Source organism: Pseudorasbora parva, chromosome 6 (genome assembly GCF_024679245.1).
Source record: "Pseudorasbora parva isolate DD20220531a chromosome 6, ASM2467924v1, whole genome shotgun sequence".
NCBI classification, from domain to species: domain Eukaryota; kingdom Metazoa; phylum Chordata; class Actinopteri; order Cypriniformes; family Gobionidae; genus Pseudorasbora; species Pseudorasbora parva.
Window position 1 is genome coordinate 43,122,274 of NC_090177.1, and position 25,623 is coordinate 43,147,896.

A 25,623-nucleotide genomic window follows, 5' to 3' on the forward strand; every position below is an offset into this window, starting at 1 on the left:
GCAAAGTGCAAAGCGTGTTTGAAGTCTGAATGGAACCGTGCTACCCCGGGTACTCATTTCCTATCCATAACTTGGGTCTAGCTCGAGTTCAAATGCTCTCAAACACTCCTGTTAAAATAATGGAAGCTAACGATACTGCAACATTAATCTCTTACATCCAGTCTGGATTTTGTTGTTTACGATAATTGGGAGAATTCGCAAGTTTCAGACAGAGAGCGCACACTGAACACAACTCTTGGTTTCAGTGATGACTAATCTGAATGCTTCTGATAGGCCATCATGCTCCACAGAAACGCGTGTGATTGGTTATAATGCTCAACGCTGCAAAAGGAAATCTGACGGAATGCAGCAGTCGGGTGGATCGAAGGAACGGAGTATGCTTACAAAGTTTGTTTAACCAATATTATCACTTAAACAGATCTTCTATTACATACATATTTTTAAATAAATTTCTATGACTTTTCCAAAACTTTCTGGTTTATTTGTTTTTCCAAAACTTTTCCAGGCCTGGAAATTACTATTTTAAAATTCCATTACTTTTCCAGGTTTTTCATGACTGTACAAACCCTGTATATAAAATATCGTCAGTATTTGGAAAAATACTGGGATACCAGCACTAATTGTGACTAAATTAAAATCAACACATGAATAGTGAAAACAAGCACTGTGCAACAGAGAAAGAGTTTTATTCTGACCTCTGCATGGCGTGTGTGGACGTCCAGAACGTCCCTCTTAGTTACAGACCAGTGGAAGGTCAGTCCAGGAAGAGCGTTCCCAAAAGAGAAGGGCGTCTGACTGCTGCTCAGGCCCATCACATACACCGGCATCTACAGCAAGAGACCAAATCTCTGTAAAAGTCTAAAATACTCTAGACAAAGGTTTTGAGCAAATCATAATGTGTGCATACCAATGTTCCCGTCTTCATTCTTGTGATGGGAGCTCTGATTCTAATGGCCTTCAGCTGCACCACCTCAACATCAACTTGATCCTGTCAATATAAACAAGATACAAACAGTTAGTAACAAAACTTCTGTCATCAACTTTCAGAAGAAGTCTTTTAGGTGTGGAACAACTTGAGCGAGAGCAACTGATTGAAGTGATATTTGGGTGAACTCTCCCTTTAACTTTTACCACACAGATCAACAAATCTCCACATCTGTTTGTAGAGTAAAGGGGAGAAACAGGAGTGGATATTCAAACCTCTCCCGGCCCACTCCCACACAAAAAAATCCCGTAACATCCTAGGGCTGTGTTGAAAAAAATCGATTCACCAATTCTGAATCGATTTTCATATTAATTTCTAAAGATCGATCCGTGACTCAGACGATCGATTTAATAACAGGCCTACATTTTCCCAGTGAATTTTAATTTCCCTGCGTCATTGAATTCACGCAAGCGCGTGAGGTGGAAGGACATTAAAACAACGAATATGGCAGCTTTGAAAACTCCAGAACCGCCGCGGACAGAGAATACTAGAGTAGGTAAACAAACTCAAGCCGAAGCTCTCGTCACTATACCGCCGCCGTGCTGAAGAAGCGCCGCAGACAGACCGAGTTTTCCCTCACACTTCCTCTTCTCTCGTTACCGAGGCGGACAGAGAATACAAGAGTAAGGTAGACAAGTAAACTCGGGCCGCTGGATATGTCGAGAACGCGGCTTACGTCACAGCCGTTCTCACTGCAGCGCGCGCTTACTGCCAAGGAAGTATAATGGCTGGCTTGTCATGACAGCACGCGCCCTCTCCACAGCGCACAGTTGTTCTTTACAACCATCAATACTCCATTCATTTGCAGTTGAATGTCTATAATAATAGTATCAATATGTTGCATAACTACAGTCCTGTAATATTCAGGTAACAGCTGGAAAAAATGCTTTCTTTAAAAACACTTATCTAAATCTCAAAGATCAGATCGGATCGGATTGAATAATGATAATCGATTCAAGATATTGAGAATCGGAATCGAATCGGTTCTTGAAATTTGAATCGATACCCAGCCCTAACCAATCCCATGAAAAAAACAGGACAATTCCTGTCCCAATCCCAGAAGGATGACTCCCGCTCCCCCCACTTCAGTGTTGTTTTTTTGTCTGGAATCTGTCAGTTGCAGTAAAAGATTCAGTACTGATAAGCGTTGAATAAAAACCCAAAATGTCGTTTTTGTTTAAGATGGCTTTCAATTCAATATAATAATGATGCACACACATTAAATTCCACGTAAATCACCTATGCAAACACAGGCACACGCGTGCACAGTAAATGTCTTGCAGCTTTTGCTTTTTCGCATCTTCTTTTTGGTTACTTCAGACTGCCCTTAAATGTTGTTGAACACACCTGAGGTATCATTTTACCAAAAGTAGTCGTTGCAGCGTAGCTTTCATGTCTGACTCAATTTTGACGATGATTTTCTCAGCTAAAAAGTGCATGGGGAAGCCTCCTTTCACTTTATTAGTGGTTGGCATTGGCCACCAACTGTTACGAGTGTGGAGCACGTAATTCAGTTAACCAGCCACACCAAAGCAAACAGGAGAGCATAAAGAGACAGGGCAACACTAGAATTGAGTTTTAAAATTAAATCATAGTTAATGTATATAAACAGTATATTTGTTTAGATGTTATCATAGTGTTATTACGATTCCCGGTCCCGCTTAGCCTGGATGCCAGCCGAACTTAGCCCCGCCCACAACATTTTTAGGTCGAGCAGTTCGGTCTGGCCTTGCTCCATAGAGGAGTAATTATCCCCGAACAGAAACTGTTCGGACCAATGAGATCATCAGGGTGGGCTTTAGACGATGACGGACAGATGATCAACAGTAACGTAATCATGCACGTCATCAAAGGGGCTTGGGTTATATTTGTTCTAATCCCAAACGGAGAGCTTATTTGTATCTGCATTCACCTTCACTATTTCTCTCAGAAATGATAATCATGTTGGGTAAGTACTCTGTGTATCATTAAATTATTTTATTTTTTTACAACACCGGCAAAGATCGTGTATTCCAGCCTGATTTCAGCGCGTGTGCAGACAGGGTTGCCAAGTTTTTACAACAAAACCTGTCAACTACTAGCCCTAAACAATAGCTTCTCGGGGGGTTCTCCGGGGGGGAAATGGCATTTGAAAAATGTGTCTTATTTTGGCAAGGTAGCTGCTAAAATTCGCACTCATGGGTCTATATATCACATTACAGTCGCTCCAACCCGCATACATAGAAAACAACCCGCGGGGAAAAAAACGCGGACTTGGCAACACAGTGCAGTTGAACTATGTTGACATTTGACAATGCGTTGCTTCGTTGCTCTGATTGGTTGTAGGTCTATCCAATTGATGTCTTTTCTGGTTCGGTTGAAACACGCCCCACAACCACAGCCCAATGAAGCAGTTTCAGACTCATATTCTGACTAGAATTGAGTTTGACCACGTCAGGGACCACTAGGTCCCGCCCACTCCCGGTAAAAAAAATTCCCCTCCCATCTCAATCACGTGATTAATAGTGATTTTGTTTCCCATCCCATTCCCCCAGGATTCCCGAAAAAATGTCAGCCTCTATTGTCGATCCTCACCTTTGACACCACCACTAGTTTGCCTGTTTCTGTGTCGACCGCCTGAACCACGCCGGTTACGGTCATGTTGCCCACCGACAGGCCCTGAACGTGACCCAAGCTGTTGACAGAGGCGATGTCGTCATGGGACAGAGAGAAGAGGATGTTTGACTGAGGCTGCGGTCCGCCCTCTGATGTGATCTACAAAAGAAGAGGTGCAATTCATCCACACATCAGAAGACCAATCATAGACATGCCATTTACATGACAGACACACCTCTTGTCCTAATGAGCCAGATGTGTGCTGTTTGAGGCGGCACATTAAGACAATCGTTAAAGAAACACCTCAAAGTTAAAAGCTGAAATAAGGAGATTATTATTAACTGATTAATTATGGTGACTAAAACACTGAGAGAAATAACAGTTGATAAACCTGCTCAATTATGGCAAAAATCATTATTAACGCTTATTTGTGGTCAATATTAAAATCACGATTATTGTTGGGTGATTTGATCAATCTTTCATAATATGAATCATTCTAAATATCAGTGAAATTGTGCAATTATCAATACTAGTAGTTAAACAGTAAAGAGTCAGTAATACAAAAAGAACAACAAAAAAAACAAATTGCATTTTAAGTGATATTCAGATAAGTAAAAGCCTACTAGAGAATTTAAAGGACCAATCCACTTTTTTGGAAATATACTTTTTTCCCGATCCCCAAGAGTTAGAGAGTTGAGTTTTACCGTTTTCGAATATCTAGGTCTGACGGTAGCACTTTTAGCATAGATCATTGAATCTGATTAGACCGTAAGCATTTTGCTCAAAAATGACCAATATATATTATTCATATATTATAAAACTGGATTCTTCAGTGGTTACATCGTGTACTCAGACCGACGGAAAATGAAAAGATGAAAATGAAAAGTATACTCTCAAATTTGATTGAGAGTATAGTTCCTAGCCATTTCAGCCTAGAAATTTGCAACTTTTAATTTTCCGTCGGTCCTAGTACACGATGTAACCACAGAAGAGTTTTAAATAGGAAAAATATTGAAACTCTTTTTTGAGTGAGATGCTAATGGTCTTATTAGATTCAATGATCTATGCTAAAAGTGCTACCGCCAGACCTAGAGATCGGCTGAATGGATTAAAAAATGGTAAAACTCAACTGTTTAACTTTAGGGGAGTTGGAAAATGAGCCTATTTTCAAAAAAAATGTGGAGGGTTCCTTTAATAATCAAATGTAAAATAACACTGTACATAACACTGCAGTCTTACCACACATATTAACCATAGATTAAACCTTATTTACGCTACTTAAGTTAGTCACAGTCAGTGAGTGATTTTCCTTTGTCCGTTGTTGTTTATTTAGGGGCACGATCGAGATACACCCCTAAAAGGGGGGGTGAAATGCTGTTTCATGCATACTGAGCTTTTTACACTGTTAAAGACTTGGATTCCCATCCTAAACATAGACAAAGTTTCAAAAACTAATGTTGAACGTTTGATGGAGTATTTCTGTGTCAAAAATACTCCTTCCGGTTTCTCACAAGTTTCGGAGTTGTTTTTTTCGAGTATGGGTCGCCTTGATGTCGATAGAACGGAAGGTCCTTGTATGGGCCGTACGGCTCTTCTCCCGGTTTGGTGTGCGCGCACGCGTGACTAGAACGAGAGAGGAAATGCACGCCCATAAACACTTGCTCAGGTGCAGATCCAGTCGTCCGTGAACACTTATGTCGTTATAGTCCGCGCTCCACTTTATTCCTATGGGTGACATCAAGCGACTTCAACGCTTCAGCACAGCATTCGGGGAAGGCAGCGCTGCATTTGAATCGACTTGAACGCAGAAATGATGGGAAGCTTCACAACATCGCTTCAGTCGCGTCTCAAAGTGGATCTCCACGCCACTGCTGTCACAGGACTTCACCAAACCATACCAAAGAAGTCTGTTTTTGACGGAGCGGTCCCAGCGATAAAGGTTCGGTCCTGCTTTGGAAGCAGCCGGTGAGTAAAACTGCTTCAAATGTCTCTGCTGTTAGCTATCGTCGTGTGAGTAAACATCAGTAAACGACACGATCGCGTGCTTCGTCATTCAAATGCGCTAACGGTTACTGCATTGCTGTTCTATGTATAACGTTACACTAGTCTGATGTGCAAAACCATTTTGCTTGCTACTGCTAAGGTTTAGTCGCATACAATAGTCCATAAACCGAATCATGTCCTCATAAACTGCGAGTAAAGACACACAATTGTTAACAGGCCACTAAATACAGTACATACCACAGAGACGGACATCCTGCTGTTGCCGTTTCTCCTGTTCAATTTATTTCAGCCTCCGGATCTGATTCTGGATCATATCTATTAGCTGAATCTGATCAATAGCCATGGTCATTCTTTAGCTCCGCCCACACGATACGCCCCCAGCCGCTCGTTTTTTTCCGGAAAGACTCGGTACAGCCCATATTTCTTTTATAAATATAATAAAACTAAAGACTTTTCGGAGATATGAAGGATGCAATACTACTCTAGCCTAGAACTCTAGATGCAACCTAGCGGCAGCAAATTTAATCTGCCCGCAAGTGTCGTCTAGGAACTCTCAATACCCTTCTGAGCTGTATTCCTCACAATCTGGACGGGCCAATCACGTCGTGTATAGAGTCGGCGGGCGGGGCCATAATGACGACGGCCGAGTTGCGTTTGCGTGCTTCTAGTGAACACAGAAACTGGCGAACAGCGGCGGTCTTTCGAATCAGCTTTGACAGCGACTCTGGTAGACTTGGAGTTAAGCTTTTTCTCTGAGAAAAGAACGGCACTGAAGTAATTTTTAAAAAGGGAAGATGTGTTCGGAGTTTAGCCGACCGGATACGGCGAATGTTTAATCTATCAACAAGCTCTGTTTCACCTTCGTTGCTCTGGTTGGTGTAGCGCTATCCTATCGCGTGCAGAGGGAGTTTGAAAGACAACCGTTTATCCGCCCCTCGGATTGAGCTGTCTATGGTGAGTTTCCAGACCAAACATCTTGATGTGGGTCTGGCTTGTCAGGCTAATAGCTAATACTACTCTATAGGTACTCAAGATTGATATGAGATTGACTGAAACTGAGTGTTTCACCCCCCCTTTAAGAACAATGGATTTTCTTTTAAACTGTAACATATTTAGATATAAGTTCAGCATGTGCAGGATGACGATGCTTCAGCCAATGTGTTATCACAGGAAATAAAGAGAAACATTTGCTAATTTAGTTGTTATAAGTGCAAAATATCAAATATTAAAACAGGGGTAAGTTGGCCCACTACTGGGGTAAGAAGCCCCACCATATGAACTTTTACTGAATGTATAAATTGCTTTTGATATAATTCTTATTAACATGTATATATTTTAAATATATAATGTTTATATATTTTAAATATATATATATATAACGTTTATAAGTGTCTAATGTAAAAAAAATGTAAACTATTGTATTTAAAATTTTATTTTGACAATTTAGTTGATGTAAAGCGATACCAACTCTGGAACATGTTGCCAAATAAGTTTAAATCAATACATGATTCATAGTTTTTTTTTTTACATTGATGGTAAAGCACTGGTTTAATATGCATATTTCAATTTAATAAATGTTTTAACTAGCTATTCATGTTGCCAGGATTGGAAGTATCTCACATTTAGGTATGTATTTGTATATGCTACATTCCCTGAAAGCTTTATTCTATGATAAGCAGCTTTTTTTCCTTTTGTATTTATTTTATTTTTAAAAAAGCCATTCTAGGGAGCTCAGATGTTATACTCTCTATGTGAAATACATATTTTCAAATTTTCAACTGTATATTTTTTTGTTGTACTGTCCCTGTTCAAATAAACAGACAGTCACTGGGTCTCATCACTAATTGTTGTGCATACTGTTCATTTTTATATCCACAGGAGAACATGCGTATGCACAATTTGTTCATAATAAATTTGCAGTATTCAAAATGAGTGACTGCATGCTTGAGGGTAATCATTTGCATCAAATGTATCCAAGCATTCTCAATTTAAGGGTTTTCTGCACAACCTTTGTCATTCTCTGCAAACATATGGCACACAGAAAGATCCTCGAGCAATGCCAAAAGTGCCATCCGCAAAACCAGTCTAAACACAAACACATTTTACACAGACCTCTCATTAGACAGCTGTTTTTACAGAGAAACCTCACAGCTGACATTTTAAACACACCTTTCTAACTGCTTATGTAGAAATATATAGCATAAAAAATCTACACATAAAATTTCATTGTACATTTCTGAGTATGATTTTCGCATGTGTTACTTTTTTGTGTTTTTTTTTTACATTTAGAATACATTTTAGCACAAAAAGTTATGACTAATTAATAATGATTTGTTCATGAAAACACAAATTTCACACACTCACGGTTAGTGTATGAGACCCAATGGCTAGCACATTATTTGTGTATGTATGCAAATCAAAATATTTACTCCAATTTTTTTTATTATTTTTTTATCTTCTTGATTACTTTACTTTGCAATCAGGTTAACAGATTTTTCATCAACCTGAATTATTTAATTCTAAACTAAAAAAAAAAAGGTGTCCATGTAAAAGTAGCTACTTCTGTTTTGTTTTGTGTGTTCAACAGCTCATTTACACATCAGGTCTGAGTGGATTAGACAAGAGGAAAGTAAGTGAAATGTACTGGAATAAATACAAATTTGAGCAAAAGATTTACACACCTGCATCATTGCTCCAACTATTAGAGTGACTTTCCTGGGCAGCAGTCTGAAGGGGGGAAAGACCTAAAGGGCATAAAAACACACATTAGGGAAAACAATTTAATCATCATTAAGGATCTGAGGATACAATTTGAGTTTTCAGTAGCAATTTGTGTGTGTAGCTTCAAGAAACATACGTTTGTGTTTTTTTCTATTTGCTTTATTTCTTTAGCTATTATTTACATTATTTCAGTTATTCAATTATTTATATATCAAGTATTAATCAGTTTTAGCATTTATCATCCATAATCGTTTAACCGGGTTTTTTGTACATTTTATTTTACTTACTATTGTTAATTGAAATGTAATTAGTTTGTCATTTGTATCCTATTGTTTTTATATGCATTTGCTTGAGTATCTTGGTTCATTTGCTGTTTGAAATCAATTAAATCATCGGGCGAAGTGATATAAAACTAATGCGATAATGAAACTGGAACTACTTTAGCCGTGTGTTTACTAGAAAATAATTGCACACCTTAAAACGTTCAGTAATCAGACTCAAATATTCAGCAGCCCTGTAGTATAACTATAAAAGCTAAGCAATCCATTCAAAAAGCTGTAGGTGAGGTCACAGAAGAGACTTACTTCAATTTGCTGGGGTGTAGAGCTGATTTTTCTGCCGTTTTTGTCAATGACAACAGCAGACACACTGGTTTGTCCGATTACCAGACCTTTAACCAGAAATGTAGCTGTATCTTCTTCTGATGAATCGGGCAGAGTTCTGACAAACAACAGAAGTTTATTAGCTTTCACAGAAGCCAGGACATCAAGTAAAGAAGATCTGGAATTGGTTACTCACTGCAGAGATATAATGGACGACGCTGCCCTCAGCTTCAGGTTCATGACAGAGAAATATTTGGACAGGAAAGGCTTCTTGTTTCCATCCAAAACCCGTACATATGCTTTGACTGACTTGCCGATCTCAACCTGAAATGATTGTCATCTAAATTTCACCTCAAAATTGTTTGTTTACAGGTTGTGAAATTCCTGTAACATTTATTTTAAAGTGCCACTGTTATGCTATTTTAAAGTTCCTAATTTTGTTTTGGCGTCTTCTACAACAGGTTTACGTGTATCAAAGTTCAAAAAACACTTTAATTTACTAATATACATTGCTATGATTGGTCTACCGCATACAGCGCATGTTACGAAAGCTAACGGCCATTACTATTACTGCACTTCAGCTCCGTCCGGAGGCTTCCTCAGCAAAATTCCTGACACGGTAAAGACTAACAATGACGTTAAGTTTACCGTATCAATCCGAACGCGAGTTTGATGATGAAACATTGGAAGAATTTATTCAACCAAAACCTCCATCACAACTTGACTTGAGCAGGAAGTTTCTCAGTGATAACCTAACACTGCATAAAAGGAAATATTGGAAAAAACATAATAGGGACACTTTAACACATATAAGTTTTGTTTTTGTTGTTGAGTGGCTGTCACTAACCTTGTCGACCACACGCACATAAACTTCCAGAATATCAGAGATGTGAACTGTAGCCGTAGCGGGGGAAGGGAAGGTCAAACAAAGGTCGTGAACCATCACCTGCAAGACCCCCGCCTGAGCTGGGACAACCTGAGTTACAATCAAATGTGATTAGAATAAAACTGATTTTACAGTGTGCAGAAAAAACAAGTTCTCCAATTTATTTTGTGCAGTCAGCTGTAGTGCTCACTAACAGAACAGTCCACAAATGTCATTGAAGCAATAACAATTAAATCTTTTTTAAAGCATTTTAAAACACAAAGATCAGACGGCAATTTCCAGCATTGAACAACTGAAAATACTTGAAAATGTAAATAATGTGCAGTTTGTCAAATGAATATTCAAGGTTAAACACAAGTTAAGCGTTAATGGCTATTTCACAGGAAATATTAATTAATTCCTCGATTCCTTGATGGAAATATTAAATAATTAAGAGTGACCTCTGACCTGACGCTGTGGGCAGTAGGAGTAGCGTAAGCTTAGGTGAGAGTAGAGCCGGCTGGGCAACAAACTCAAACTCCTCCCACATTTATCTTTAAAAATTCTCTTTTTAGGCTTCTAAAGGGTTTTGCTCTATCCTCTGCCTTCTGATTTGCTCAACGCGTCATGCGTTGGGTCAGAGGTCACAATTCTGCCGTTACCAGAAGCCAGTGATTATTTATAAAGTTATTATTTATAAATATTGCTTATATACATTTCACAGTTACTCTCCAAATTAATAAATAAACTAGTTAAATACAGTATATTTGAAATATTTGTTGTAATGGCATCGATGTAATGGCACTTATACTAATCTGCCTGCATTGACACTATATGATAATTGAACTGAGCTGAATAACATCACGGTTTTCAACAGAGTGACTGTACAGCCGAATCAAATTCTGTTGAATTATTTTCCTGTTTAACACTGTGAAGCTGTGACTGGACTTGACTGATACTTAAACTGCTACTGATAATTTCTTTTAATTTTGATGATTATAATTGACAATTATAACTGTCAGTTATAATCATCAAAATTAAAAGAAATAAACATTTGAAATATATCAGTCTGTGGGTAATGTATGAATAGAATACACAAGTTTCACTTTTTGAATACAATTAGTGAAATAAATCAACTTTTTGATGATATTCTTTTTATATGTCCATCACCTGTATGTGTGTATGTTTGTATATATATATATACACACGCTTTGTTTCATAAGAATAATTACAGGTCTATAATAACGTAAACCGTAAACTCTTTTTCTTGTTAAATAAGGTGATTTGAAACATAGTGCATACAGAATTGAGTTTTCCTGTACTTGAAAGGACAAATACACACAACCCTATCCACCCCTAATGTTTGGTTTGTAGTTTGTTTTTTGTAGTAAACCAAATACCATCAAAACCAAGTGACAGAGCTCATCTTCTATTGAACCTAGAACAGTCCTTTGAAATGTTACCTGAGCAATTCCCTGGGACTCCAGAAACGTGACCTCTGCGATGCCACCAACGCTTGCATTGACGAAGAAATATCCGGAGCCCTGCTGCAGAGTCAGATCCGCCTGCAGAGGAGCATGTGTCAGGCACACTATACAAGCTCTTTCAGACACAATTGTGTGTGTGTGTGTGGGGGGGGGGGTGGTTATTAACATGTAATAAAACATTATTTCATGTTTTTGTGAAATACAAGGACCCACAAAATAATGTAATGACATGGGTATGATGACACCTTCATGAGAGGGTGAAATATGAGGACATTGGCCATGTCCCCACTTTTCAAAATACTTATAAATCATACAGGATGAGTTTTTTTTTTAGAAAGTAAAAATGCAGAATGTTTCCTGTGATGGGTAGGTTTAGGGGTAGTGGCAGTTTAAGGGGATAGAAAATACGGTTTGTACAGTATAAAAACCATTATGACTATGGAATGTCCCCACCTTAATTCAAAACAGTGTGTGTGTGTGTGTGTGTGTGTGTGTCCTTACCGTCACATCGGGATGGTTGTATATGGTGATGGTGTCAGGGGTCACCCTCACATCCTCTACTAACAGAAGGTCAAGCGTGGCCGAGACAGCGGTCAAAGGATCAAACTATCACACACATGTAAACATAACACACATTGATCAGAGCTTCAATTCAGACGGAAGTTAAATAATAAACCAATATGTATGAGTAAAGGGGCAGTGGTCCACCGATATTTTCTGCTGGCCGATATCTCAGAGAGCAGGGCGGCCGAGATAAAGCCAATATATATGATGCCAGACTATTTTATTTGTCAAAAGTAAATATCACAAGCATAATTATTGCTCTTATATTTAGATTTATTTTACGTAATATTTGCTATAACATTTTTTATTTGAATATCGATTCCTTTGAAAAAAAAGTTATTTACCTTAGAGACTAAACCACTTGAAGGGGTATAAGAGTTTATTCACTCCCATAAAGGAGTGTATAAGTGGACCAGAAATTAAGATATTTTGATGAAATTCGAGAGCTCTCTGACCCCTTCTCCATAGACAGCAATTTATGAAAGACAGTAAAAACATCGTTAAAATAGTCCATGTGAGGGCAGTGGCTCAATCTTAATTTCATGAAGCGACGAGAATAATTTTTGTGTGCAAAAAACAAACAAAAATAACTTTATTCAACAATTTCTTCTTGTCTGCGTACATATTAAAAAAGTTTGCTTAGAAAAGCTGAAAAATCTGTTAAACAAACATGGTAAACTAATGAAGAAAAAAATGTGTCTTGGTTCTCAGTCAAAATAAAAGTCCAGCCCACAACTGTCGCCTCTGGCTTGGCTTGCTCAGTTGGGGACACTAAAATTATGAAGTTATTTAACTAAATATACAAATAAAATTAATTAACTAGGTCTTATTTAATTCTATAAACTATAATACTGATCTGCTATCATTGTCGCTATATGATAAATTAAAATAAGCTGATAACATATGGAGCCAGAATGGTGACTTTAAAATTTGGCATCACAAAATAAAATTGTCATTGAAAACAAAAGCAGAACTGAAAAAGGAAACATTGGCATTGAAACGTTTCAATGCCAATACAACTGTTTTCAATGCAAATGTTTCAATGCCAATACAACTGTTTTCAATGCAAATAAGTATTGGCACTGAAAAAATAAAATTATTAAAATATTACAATCGTATTCTTTTATTGAATTGGGATTTATTTGTATTTGTCAATGACAATCTTCAGATTTTTTCTTCATGTCACTCTTTTTCAGTGACAGTTTTTTTTTACAATGTCAGTTTTTTTTCAATGTCACTGATTTTCAGTTTCAACTTTCTGTCACTGTTTTGGCGTGGAGAGGGGCGGGGTCTGAGGGGAGGGGTAAGTAGAGCGTAGTTTGCATATCATTTGCATATAGGTATACTGAAGCCGTCACCAGCTCTGAAGCTGCATGACTAATGTCCAGTTTACCGGGAACTTTAAGTTTAAGTTTAAGTCTTTTTTTTATATTTTTTATCTGCCATTTATATGTTTTCTCGTGCAACCTGGCCGGCTTAGTTAACTTTTAACGGCCTTTATGCTGTTTTGTTTTTTCCGACGTCGACTGGAACATGTAAATTAGCCTACTAACATTAGCCGTGTTGGTTAACTTAACTGTGGTTAATGCGGCTGTGTAAGTTACACTACTGACATCCCCAACCACACACACACACACCGGAGACAGACGTTACTCCTAGGGCCGCAAGTGTGCTTTTATCTGTATTTAATTTAGTTGTGCTGCTGCACAAGACCTCATAAACGTGCTAACGCAAAACGTTCAGCAGTATCACACCAGCACAGCAGAATCCAGTGCCGTCACATGAGCACCATTAAATACAGATAGAAGCACATTCGCGGCCCTAGGAGTTACTGTGTAACGCTGCGTTTAAGCCGACCTAGCGGCTCTCCTGTGTGTGTGTGTGTGTGTGTGTGTGTGTGTGTGTGTGTGTGTGTGTGTGTGTGTGTGTGTGTGTGTGTGTGGTTGGGGATGTCAGTAGTGTTACACAGCCGGCGCCCTGCTGATTATCATGTGTTAACGTCACAGGCTATGTTACTGTTAGCCACTGTTGTGATGTACTCGACAGATATGGAGCCAGAATGGTGACTTTAAAATTTGGCATCACAAATTAAAATTGTCATTGAAAACAAAAGCAGAACTGAAAAAGGAAACATTGGCATTGAAACATTTGCATTGAAAACAGTTGTATTGGCATTGAAACAAGTATTGGCACTGAAAAAATTAAATTATTAAAATATTACAATCGTATTCTTTTATTGAATTGGGATTTATTTGTATTTGTCAATGACAATCTTCAGATTTTTTCTTCATGTCACTCTTTTTCAGTGACAGTTTTTTTTTACAATGTCAGTTTTTTTTCAATGTCACTGATTTTCAGTTTCAACTTTCTGTCACTGTTTTGGCGTGGAGAGGGGCGGGGTCTGAGGGGAGGGGTAAGTAGAGCGTAGTTTGCATATCATTTGCATATAGGTATACTGAACCCGTCACCAGCTCTGAAGCTGCATGACTAATGTCCAGTTTACCGGGAACTTCCAAGCCGCAAGTTTAAGTCTTTTTTTATATTTTTTATCTGCCATTTATATGTTTTCTCGTGCAACCTGGCCGGCTTGGTTAACTTTTAACGGCCGTTATGTTGTTGGAACATATGTCGACTGGAACATGTAAATTAGCCTACTAACATTAGCCGTGTTGGCTAACTTAACTGTGGTTAATGCGGCTGTGTAAGTTACACTACTGACATCCCCAACCACACACACACACCGGAGACAGACGTTACCCCTAGGGCCGCGAGTGTGCTTTTATCTGTATTTAATTTAGTTGCACAAGACCTCATAAACGTGCTAACGCAAAACGTTCAGCAGTATCACACCAGCACAGCAGAATCCAGTGCCGTCACATGAGCACCATTAAATACAGATAGAAGCACATTCGCGGCCCTAGGAGTTACTGTGTAACGCTGCGTTTAAGCCGAACTAGCGGCTCTCCTGTGTGTGTGTGTGTGTGTGTGTGTGTGTGGTTGGGGATGTCAGTAGTGTTACACAGCCGGCGCCCTGCTGATTATCATGTCAGTGTTAACGTCACAGGCTATGTTACTGTTAGCCACTGTTGTGATGTACTCGACAGACACCTAACGTTAATTATTTTTTGGCAAACCGGACTTTTAGCCTTATTCTGTGCATATGGTGACCGGTGTTTATATTTGACCCTGCATTAACCACAGTTAAGTTAGCCAACACGGCGTTAGTAATTTACATGTTTCAGTTGACGTCGGGGGTGGGGGGTGGGGGTGTGTGGGGGTGTGTGGGGGGGGACAGCATAACGGCCGTTAAAAGTTAAGCAAACCGGCCAGGTTGCACGTGAATAAACATGTAAATGGCAGATAAAAAAACAGACTTGCGGCTTGGAAGTTCCCGGTAAACTGGACATCTGTCATGCGGCTTCAGAGCTGGTGACGGGTTCAGCAATGATATGCAAACTACGCTCTACTTACCCCTCCCCTCAGACCCCGCCCCTCTCCACGCCAAAACAGTGACAGAAAGTTGAAACTGAAAATCAGTGACATTGAAAAAAAACTGACATTGTAAAAAAAAACTGTCACTGAAAAAGAGTGACATGAAGAAAAAATCTGAAGATTGTCATTGAAAAATACAAATAAATCCCAATTCAATAAAAGAATACGATTGTAATATTTTAATAATTTAATTTTTTCAGTGCCAATACTTGTTTCAATGCCAATACAACTGTTTTCAATGCAAATGTTTCAATGCCAATGTTTCCTTTTTCAGTTCTGCTTTTGTTTTCAATGACAATTTTAATTTGTGATGCCAAATTTTAAAGTCACCATTCTGGCTCCATAGACAGACACCTAACGTTAATTATTTTTTGCCAAACCGGACTTTTAGCCTTATTCTGTGCATATGGTGACCGGTGTTTATATTTGACCCTGCATTAACCACAGTTAAGTTAGCCAACACGGCGTTAGTAATTTACATGTTTCAGTTGACGTCGGGGGGGGAAAAAAAACAGCATAACGGCCGTTAAAAGTTAAGCAAACCGGCCAGGTTGCACGTGAATAAACATGTAAATGGCAGATAAAAAAAACAGACTTGCGGCTTGGAAGTTCCCGGTAAACTGGACATCTGTCATGCGGCTTTAGAGCTGGTGACGGGTTCAGTATACCTATATGCAAATGATATGCAAACTACGCTCTACTTACCCCTCCCCTCAGACCCCGCCCCTCTCCACGCCAAAACAGTGACAGAAAGTTGAAACTGAAAATCAGTGACATTGAAAAAAAACTGACATTGTAAAAAAAAACTGTCACTGAAAAAGAGTGACATGAAGAAAAAATCTGAAGATTGTCATTGAAAAATACAAATAAATCCCAATTCAATAAAAGAATACGATTGTAATATTTTAATAATTTTATTTTTTCAGTGCCAATACTTGTTTCAATGCCAATAACTGTTTTCAATGCAAATGTTTCAATGCCAATGTTTCCTTTTTCAGTTCTGCTTTTGTTTTCAATGACAATTTTATTTTGTGATGCCAAATTTTAAAGTCACCATTCTGGCTCCATAATAACATCACTGTTTTCTCCAGAACGACTGTACAGCCAAATCTAATTTTGTTGCAATATTATCCTGTTTGACACTGTGAAGCTGCCTTGACACAATCGTCATTGTAAAAGCGCTATATAAATAAAGCTGATTGATTGATTGACAACATTTGATCGCCCAAAGAGAAAAACGGGCCAATGCCTAATATTAGCTGAAATATCTAATGTGTGACTATTAAATGAGTTGCTGCCCAAGAAGAAACTTTCAAATGAACCTAAAGTTTTTCAGTTAGAAAGTACCTGCCAGTCACTGGCTAGATGTTAGAACAGAGCTAGCACTTTGACATTTTTGCTTCCTGTGCTGGTTAGCTTTGTTGTTGGCAACAGTAACTGTAGTGATGCCGTGAGGTGATGTGTGTGGTTAGAGAGAAGTCGGCCATTTCCTGCTGAGGAAACGAAACGGCTCTTCTTCTCCAGAAATGGAGGTTCAAGCCCTCTCTAATCCTCAAGCTGTTGATCGCTCAATCTAAATCAGAGGCTCTGAATATCCCTAGTTTCAGGGTCAACTCTAGCACAGGAACGGACTCTCGTTGTTGACTCTGTTGCTGATATCACGCACATGCTCGCTCAATCACTAATTCCTACATAACACATGGCAGTTTAGTGCACAATATCCAGCATAAGTGAACGAAATGCAGCAAGCATTTCGGACACTGACATATACACTGTGCTGGAGCTGTACATGTAGCTTACTTAAAAATAAAAACAACAGCCATAGTAACTTTACATTGTAATTATACACATTCCTGCCAACTTTGCAATTTCACTGATGTAATATTAATACAATAAATATTACTTTGTTTTACCATGGTTATCTTTTTTTTTTTTTACTTGCCAACAAGAATAAACTCATAAGCAAGCATCATTGTATGTTTTATTCATTATGTTTTATCTTGAACTCTGCTGTCAAAGCAGCTTTTTGCACTAAAACAAGAGATGCCGATGGGTGCTTAGTGCCCTGAACCTCTAAAGCTTTATGTCAAAGGAAAGAATACACATAACAACTGCAATCTTGTATTCTATTCCTGACTATGTTTTGATTTGAAGTTAATAGAGTGATTTATTGTGGATAAAAAACAAACAAAAAGGAACTCACTCCACTCAAAACTGCAGCTGCTTCTAGGTGAGATGTTTGATAGCCGACTGCGGTCACAGTGATGGCTGCAACGCCTGATTCATGATGGACAAGAACCGTCTGATGACCTGCAGAAAACATCACACACACATTATATACATGTATCATTAGGGCTGAGCGGTATGACTGTGTGACATTAGAAATATGTGAACCAGTAGATTAATGTAGAAAAATGGAATTCAGTACCACTGAATTCATTATGATACTACAGAGCATCCGCAAAGTATTCATAGCTTCACTTTTCCTACATTTTATGTTTACAACCTTATTCAAAAATGTATCGAATTAATTATTTTCCTCAAAATTCTACAAACAATATCCAATAAATACAAAGTGAAATAAGTTAGTTTGAAACCTTTGCAAATTGATAAAAAAATAATTTAAAAAAGCTACATAAGTATTCACAGCCTTTGCTCAATATTTTGTTGAAGCACCTTTGGCACCAATTACAGCCTCAAGTCTTTTCGAGTATGCTGCTACAAGTTTGGCACACCAATTTTTGGGCAGTTTCTCCTTTTTTTCCTGGCAGGACCTCTTAAGCTCCATCAGGTTGGACGGGTTGACCCTAGTCTGAGGTCCAGAGCGCTCTGGAGCAGGTTTTCATCAAGGATGTCTCTGCACATTGCTGCATTCATCTTTTCCTTGATCCTGACTGATCTCCCAGTTCCTGCTGCTGATAAACATCCCCACAGCATGATGCTGCCACCACCATGCTTCACTTTAGGTATGGTATTGGCCAGGTGATGAGCAGTGCCTGGTTTCCTTTTGTTTCTCGTGGTCTGAGAGTCTTTTAGACACTAAAAATATGATTAAAGTTATTCAACTCATTATACAAATAAAATGTATGAATTAGGTCTAATTTAATTCTATAAACTATAATACTGATATGCCAACATTGTCGCTATATGATAAAATAAAATAAGCTGATAACATCACTGTTTTCTAAAGAACGACTGTACAGCCAAATCTAATTTTGTCGCAAAATATTATCCTGTTTGACACTGTGAAGCTGCTTTGAAACAATCGTAATTGTAAAAGCGCTATATAAATAAAGTTGATTGATTGATTGATTTTAGGTGCCTTTTGGCAAACTCTAGGCGGTCTGTCATGTGCCTTTTACTGAGGAGTTGCTTCCGTCTGGCCACTCTACCATACAGGCCTGATTGGTGGAGATGGTTGTTCTTCTGGAAGGGTCTCCTCTCTCCACAGAGAAACGCTGGAGCTTTGTCAGATTTATAAAGTCCTGGTGGTTCCAAACTTGCTCATTGGGACCTTCAATGCTGCAAAGATTTTTCTGTACCCTTTTCCAGATCTTTTCCTTGATACAATCCTGTTTCGGAGGTCTACAGACAATTCCTTGGACGTCATGGCTTGGTTTGTGCTCTGACATGCACTTTAGGACCTTATACAGACAGGTGTGCGGACACCAATCAACTTTTAGAAACATCTCAAGGATGATCAGTGGAAGCAGGAGCACCTGAGTGTCATGGCAAAGGCTGTGAATAGTTGTGTGTGTGTTTTTTGTAATTATTATTATTATTTAAATAAATTTGCAAAGATGTCATTATGGGGTGTCGTTTGTAAAATGTTAAGGAAAATAATGAATGTAATCCATTTTGGAATAAGCATGTGGAAAAGTGAAGCGCTGTGAATACTTTCTGGATGCACTGTATATCGGCATGTCAAAATTGACACTATGTACACAATTATGTTTATTCTCATTCTTCAATACTTTTGATACTTTCTCGCAATGTTGTGTTAATATTGTCAACTATTCGTTTCAGCTGTGATCTTATGTATATGTTTCAATGTTTAAATTAATATATTGTGATTAGTGATTGACCTGCATTGTTTTTTCGATGGCCGGTGGCGATATCTTAGACAGCAGGGTGACAATGGCCGATATATAATGTACATAATTTATATTCATTTTAATTCATTTTTAATCAATTAGAAAATGAGAATAAATACATTTTTAAAATAAACATGCTTATACTTTAGATGGCAACTTTAAATTTACAGTATTTTTCACAAATAAAGTAATTGTTTAAAAATCTATGAATAAAAGGAAGTAAACACTGTAGGCTAACAGGGCACTCAGTAATCTGGTACGTTTGTGCACACTGGTATTCATATTTCTTTCAAATACAGACAAGTAGGGCTGGGCGATAAATCGATTTTATGGATTAATTCGAGTTCGTAGTTTCATGTCGATTTTTGTGAATGAAAATCGTTTTTTTTCTTTAAAATCCACCGACGCTCCCTCTGGGCTCCCGTAATGGCTGAGCCCTCCTCCGCGCGTTTGCCAGTGCCACAGAGATACACAAACAACAAGGACAACAACATACCGTGTCATTGGTTCAGTTTTTCACAGAACTATTAACAATCCCCCGCTGCAAAGTGTGTTTGAAGTCTGAACGGAACTGCGCTCATTTGAGCTGCGCGGACAACGAATGCAGCGCGAGCTCATACACGGGCCGATCTCGTGACAGACACGATACACTGCGCTGGAGATCCAGTGAGAGAGCGTTTAAATTCACCACAGAATTAATAACATCGCTACTGTGATCTAGTGGAAGCGTTCGGCGCAGAATCATCTCTTATGAACCACAGATATCAGATCAAACAGAGCTGACATGGAGACAACATGAGCGAAGGTCAGGGGTTTCAGTCACAAATCACCAACATTCACCATGATTTACTGTAGTAAAACCACATGGATTTAATGTTGTTGTCATTATTTATCTTAGGATTCGTACAACCTTTTGAGATTGAAATTCAAGCACTTTCCAATGGTTTCGTACACTTATTTGTACACGTACTGTCTGCACTTATTTCCAGCACTTCAAAGCTCTAAATATCTGAAATATGCTATTTTTAATGTGATGGTTTGTAAAACTAAGAGTTTAAAGGGGTTTTGTGAAAGGAATAGTATTTTAGTTTTTTTAATGTTTAATCCATTTTGTGGCAAACAAGCATTTTTTATTAAAAAAAAGATATGCAGTGCCCACCACTATAACCAGCAGGAGAAGAGCTCTTATTAGCCTTTCCACTCCCTAATATATGGAGAAAAGTATGAAGTCACAAAGTCTCATGAAAAAACTAAATTACACAGAAAGCAAGTAAAGAGCTCATTTTATAATAACTGAAGCTGTCGGTCAGTTCAGTGTGAGAATATTGAAGAACAATGGTAATCTATATTTAATAATAACATTAGCATATTATTAAATAGCATAACATTTACATTTTCCCTATACTTTTTTGCACATTACTGTTGTTAATAAAAGTTAATTTGATTTGCATATCAATTAATAAACCTTTGATATGTATACTGTATATTGCAAAAAATATGGTGCCCATTTATACTGTGGAATGGTCTGGGTTATTCACATGCTGAATGTTTGGCACCCCAGGTAGGCACTCTACCAAGCCGCAAATATTTTACCTAAACAAAATAAAGTTAAAACTTGTTTTTAACAATTTCTTTGTCATGCAGATTGATTTTAAGTAGGAGGAAAAAAAAAAAAAAAAAAATCGATTAAAATCGTAAATCGAATTTTTTGGCAAAAAATCGGGGATTTATTTTTTGGCCATATCGCCCAGCCCTACAGACAAGGCACACATTTTACATACAGCACTGTGTAAAAGACATTAATATGTGAACAGAGAAATTAAATGTTTATTGGATATTCAGATATTTGTTTTAATGATATAGATGCGTATTAGCTGAATGTTGATGGTAAATGAAAAAGTATTATAGCCTATTGTTTGCCTTTCCATTGCTAATAATATAAACACAAACGCCATACTTTTTCACAAACCGTTTTCTTTCTTTTTTTAACAGGTCTATATTATAATGTATTAGATATGAATGTTTAACAGAGGCTGTAAACTAATGAAGACAGAGAGGAATGTGAGTGCCGTGTGATCAGGCACTGGTTTTCAGTGTCAAAATAAAAATCCCATTTCTATCACACTGGTCACTAATTGTGATATATGCTATTTCTCAGTGATTTTTGTCATATTGTCCAGCCCTAATACATTTTTATAATGATCTGAGTATTCATTAATAGGTACCGTGAAGTTTTTTTTGCTTGTTGTCATCCTCATGTACGTGTAGTTCCATGGGCATGGTTGGTTCGATGCTCGCCAGGGAAACTTTGGAGGATTCCCAGATCATGCTCAAAGAGCTGAAGTTATCAAACTTCCTGCCGTGCTGGTCGAAAGCTGCCACATCCAGCTCTGGGTTGTGATAATTTGAAACGGGCACCTACAGAACAAGTACAAATGCTACTGAACTTCCTGTCATTTTAAGACTACAGATACAGATAGTTTGACTGCTCACCACTTGCTTGTTCTGCTGAAGCAGAGGGCAGGACACATCCAGCTGTGGGCTCATGTAAATGGGGGTCAGTGTGAGGCGAGATGGAGGTGCACACACAAATTTCACAACAGCTGGTTCCACAGCTGGGAACGGGTTCGTCATGGTGGGCTGGTTTCCAACAGTCACCGCTAAGACCTAAAAAGACACAATTATGCGAACATTTCAAACATATCAATCCACATTCCTAGTGGACAGTATAAAGCAGTGGTTCTCAAATGGAGGTACGTGAGATTTTAAAACATGGCCTTAAAAAGTAGGATTCATGCAAAAATCCTTTTAAAATAATTATTTAATAATTATTTCAGGAAAATATAAGTATAAGTTCTTAAAATACATTTTATATTCAGTAGGCTATTCAATTTCATTATCCTAAAAACCCAGAATTTCCCCCATACTAGGATGGTTTGACCCAACCTGTTATATGCCACCTGGCATCACCTGTCAATCATTTGGACATCCCCATTCCTAAAATCCTAATAATAGAACTAAATCATAATAATTATTAATGTTAATAAATATATAGGGACTCCACAACAACAACAACATTCAAAATTGTGTTGTTTTTTAATGTTTTTTAATTAAAATATAATAACAAATGTCCCACAAAAGTCTCCAGTTTCCATTTCAGAAATACATCACTGTTTTCACTACATTAGTTTGAATCACTACATTTTAGTGATGAGAAATATTTACAAAACATTTTGTCATGGATTATTATAATTTAAAATATTCTAAATAGTTAATTTTTTTCCAATGTTTGAATTTTGTATATTATTTATTTGATCCAAAGTTTAATAAATCAGACACTGATGGCACAGTACTCAGTTTTAATGCTTACAAAAAGGCTTTGTGCTGGTTAGGGGGTACTTGATTGAAAAAATATTTCATGGGGGTACATATTGTCCCATCACTGAAAAAAGGTTGAGAACCACTGGTCTAAAGGATATAACGGGCGTCTCTACCTGTTCTCCCAGAGCTCTGCATGTGGCTCTGACCAAATGTCTGGAGTAGGATCGTGAGGCAGGTCCGTGCAGAGACAGCGTAACGCTGCTATGGTCCTCAGCGGTCAGGTTTCGGAAGAACCGGGATGGTTCTAGCACCCAGGGCCTGGGGCCTCCTTCAAACAGCATGTCTTTGGAGGAGCCCAACGTCACCACAGCCACAGACACAGGGTCCACCGGCTGCCAAACACAATGAAGCATCTACAGTTCACTGCTCACGGCAACATTGCTCTGCCATCTTTAAACCACAGCATATTAAAACATCTTACCTTGAGAGGCGGGTAGGCAGCAATGGTGATCTTCGCACTGAGGTGAACATTACTATGGGTATAGCTAACCAACAGGTTGGTGTAACCGGGAGTCAAGGCCTTAACACGAACCCCGCTGCAGTGGCCCTGACCTGGAGGAAGTCTACCTGAAGACATTAACACACAAATGCTCAAAAAATACGGCAGACGTAGAACTGTACACAGACTTGGATTAATTACATAACACTACTGTTAAATCTAGGGTTGGGAACCGAAACCATATAACTGGTGCGGAACCGGACAGAATCAGAATGCAGATTTGGGTGCCACTTAAATTTAAACGTGCTTTTGTGATTTGGCTTACACCGAGCCAGAGACAGATGTGCTCAGTTTTCAACCACATAATGTTTATTTTATGTTTCAGCCATTTAAATGCACATAAGTACTGGCAAAAATATATATTTTGTTTGTTAAATACAAACTGATGAAAGGATAACAATCCTTTCAGTTATAATTTGACTATATGTCTTATTTATATCAGATACACATTATATAGTTAATTATATAGTTTACTCTATTCTTCTCCCATTTTTAGCAGTCACTTACTTTCATGCATTTTGTGAGAAGTGAATAAATTCCATTGATGTAAATCCAACAGATACGATTCTCTGAATTGCAGTGCAAACTAACATGGCGGAGCCCATCATGCATTACAGATCAACTAACAAGATCATTATAAAGGGTTTTAAATGAAAAAACACATTCACTTAAAAAAAAAAAAAAAGCCCTTCTTTAAAAAAAAGCATTTCAGGCACTGGTACTAGTACTGGTACTGGTAAAGTATTGATTTTGCACAGGTATCCTAAAAACCCAAATAATACCCAACCCTAGTAAAATCTGCTACTATTAACACAATTAAATCATATTTCTATCGCTTAAATCACACAAATGAAGTATTTGTAATTTGCACCACGCAGTGTTAATTTCGTTGACAAATAATTTGTCGTCATATCTTTCATCAATGGCCAAAAAAGGTTTCACTGATGAAAACGAGACGATATAACTAAATAAAAACCAGTTTTGGATGACAAAAACTATGATGAACTGTTTTTGGTTACACAATAAACTGTATTTAATTTAATTCCCATTTAATTTATAATCAGGAGGAAAGACCAATAACAGTATTTGACACATATAATTCAATAAAGTACCAGGGTTATAATGGTTAACTAAAACCATTAAAAAATATTAATTACTTGAAATTAAATAAATTTTAGCTGAAATCAAATAAAAAAGTAAACTTATTTGAAGCTTTAACTTAACCTGATATACTAATTAAAATAGAAATACAACATTATAAAAACTATATAGATGCTTTTAAAAAACAAACAAAAAAATGAATAGGGCTCTCTTTCGTGTATTTTTGTGCTTTTATGACAATTTATTAAAATTTTAAAACACAATTATGTCAAAATGTCAGATTTGACATGTATTCAAGTAACAGTTGGATATGTAATGCTTAAATGCTAAATTAATGCATTACAATTTAACTTATTAGTTAACAATTAAGACTTATTAGATTTTTAAAGTAAAAAGTGACTTCCATTAGTATAGAAGAAGATACTATGGAAGTCAATGGGGCCCAGGAACTGTTTGGTTACCCACATTCTTCATGGGTTTTGTTCAGAAAAAGACAAATTCAATTTTAAATTTTCAGAATTTTCATTCATCTTGCATGTAACCAAAATCCTTTAAAAGTTGTTTTGGTTACATGCAAGAAACAAAATCCATTCTTTTAACATCAACTCACCCTCCAACAACTGAAAGACGCCGTGACTCTCCATGTCCACCTGCATATCAAAGTGTGAGCAGTCACTGAGCGTCACTCTCTCTCCGCCCAGCTGACCAAAGATTCGCAGAGGCAGATCCAGATTTAAGCCCACACGGGCCTCCACCGCACACGGGCTGAACTCCATCCCCACCGGCTCAATCACATACACCTGCAGGAACAACAGAAAGCAGATCATCTAAGACAAGAGCTCAATAACTCTACGCTCAAATGTCAATCGGTTATATAAAAAATAAAAAAAAATATTAAAAAATGACCAAATCAAGAACAGAAAATACTGTGTATTTGTACTAGGGATGCCACAATTCTCAATATAATATTGAACCATTCGGTACAGCACTCACGGTTCAATACGCGCTTGTAAATTTAGTTTTTTTCGGGTTTTGCATTTATTAATTATTTCTATTTCTCTTCGCTTGAAATATTTCTCTGTTTATTTCGTCTCTGTTTGAGCGCTGATACGAGCAAATATCCAATTATGCACTAAAGTTAGGGGGGTGTTTAGCTGAATTTTAAAGCCTTGCTGGTTAAACATTTCATTTGTTTTACATGTGCTGAGCACTAAAGCCTGTCAAACACACATG

General features: G+C 37.7%; 1 protein-coding gene across 1 annotated transcript in view; it reads right to left on the reverse strand.

The window, feature by feature from the left end:
• Positions 1 to 25,623, reverse strand: part of nup210 (nucleoporin 210) — a 63,632-nt gene that overhangs the window by 21,168 nt on the left and 16,841 nt on the right. Inside the window, exons 13-27 of the mRNA XM_067446984.1 lie at positions 25,001 to 25,190; positions 23,212 to 23,357; positions 22,904 to 23,122; positions 21,903 to 22,076; positions 21,635 to 21,827; positions 17,519 to 17,625; positions 11,761 to 11,865; positions 11,236 to 11,337; positions 9,755 to 9,883; positions 9,104 to 9,231; positions 8,890 to 9,025; positions 8,266 to 8,328; positions 3,560 to 3,739; positions 908 to 988; positions 696 to 827 (exon numbers count right to left, since the gene is read on the reverse strand). Coding sequence (XP_067303085.1) covers positions 696 to 827; positions 908 to 988; positions 3,560 to 3,739; positions 8,266 to 8,328; positions 8,890 to 9,025; positions 9,104 to 9,231; positions 9,755 to 9,883; positions 11,236 to 11,337; positions 11,761 to 11,865; positions 17,519 to 17,625; positions 21,635 to 21,827; positions 21,903 to 22,076; positions 22,904 to 23,122; positions 23,212 to 23,357; positions 25,001 to 25,190 — 2,085 coding nt within the window. The remainder of the gene's footprint in view (positions 1 to 695; positions 828 to 907; positions 989 to 3,559; positions 3,740 to 8,265; positions 8,329 to 8,889; positions 9,026 to 9,103; positions 9,232 to 9,754; positions 9,884 to 11,235; positions 11,338 to 11,760; positions 11,866 to 17,518; positions 17,626 to 21,634; positions 21,828 to 21,902; positions 22,077 to 22,903; positions 23,123 to 23,211; positions 23,358 to 25,000; positions 25,191 to 25,623) is intronic.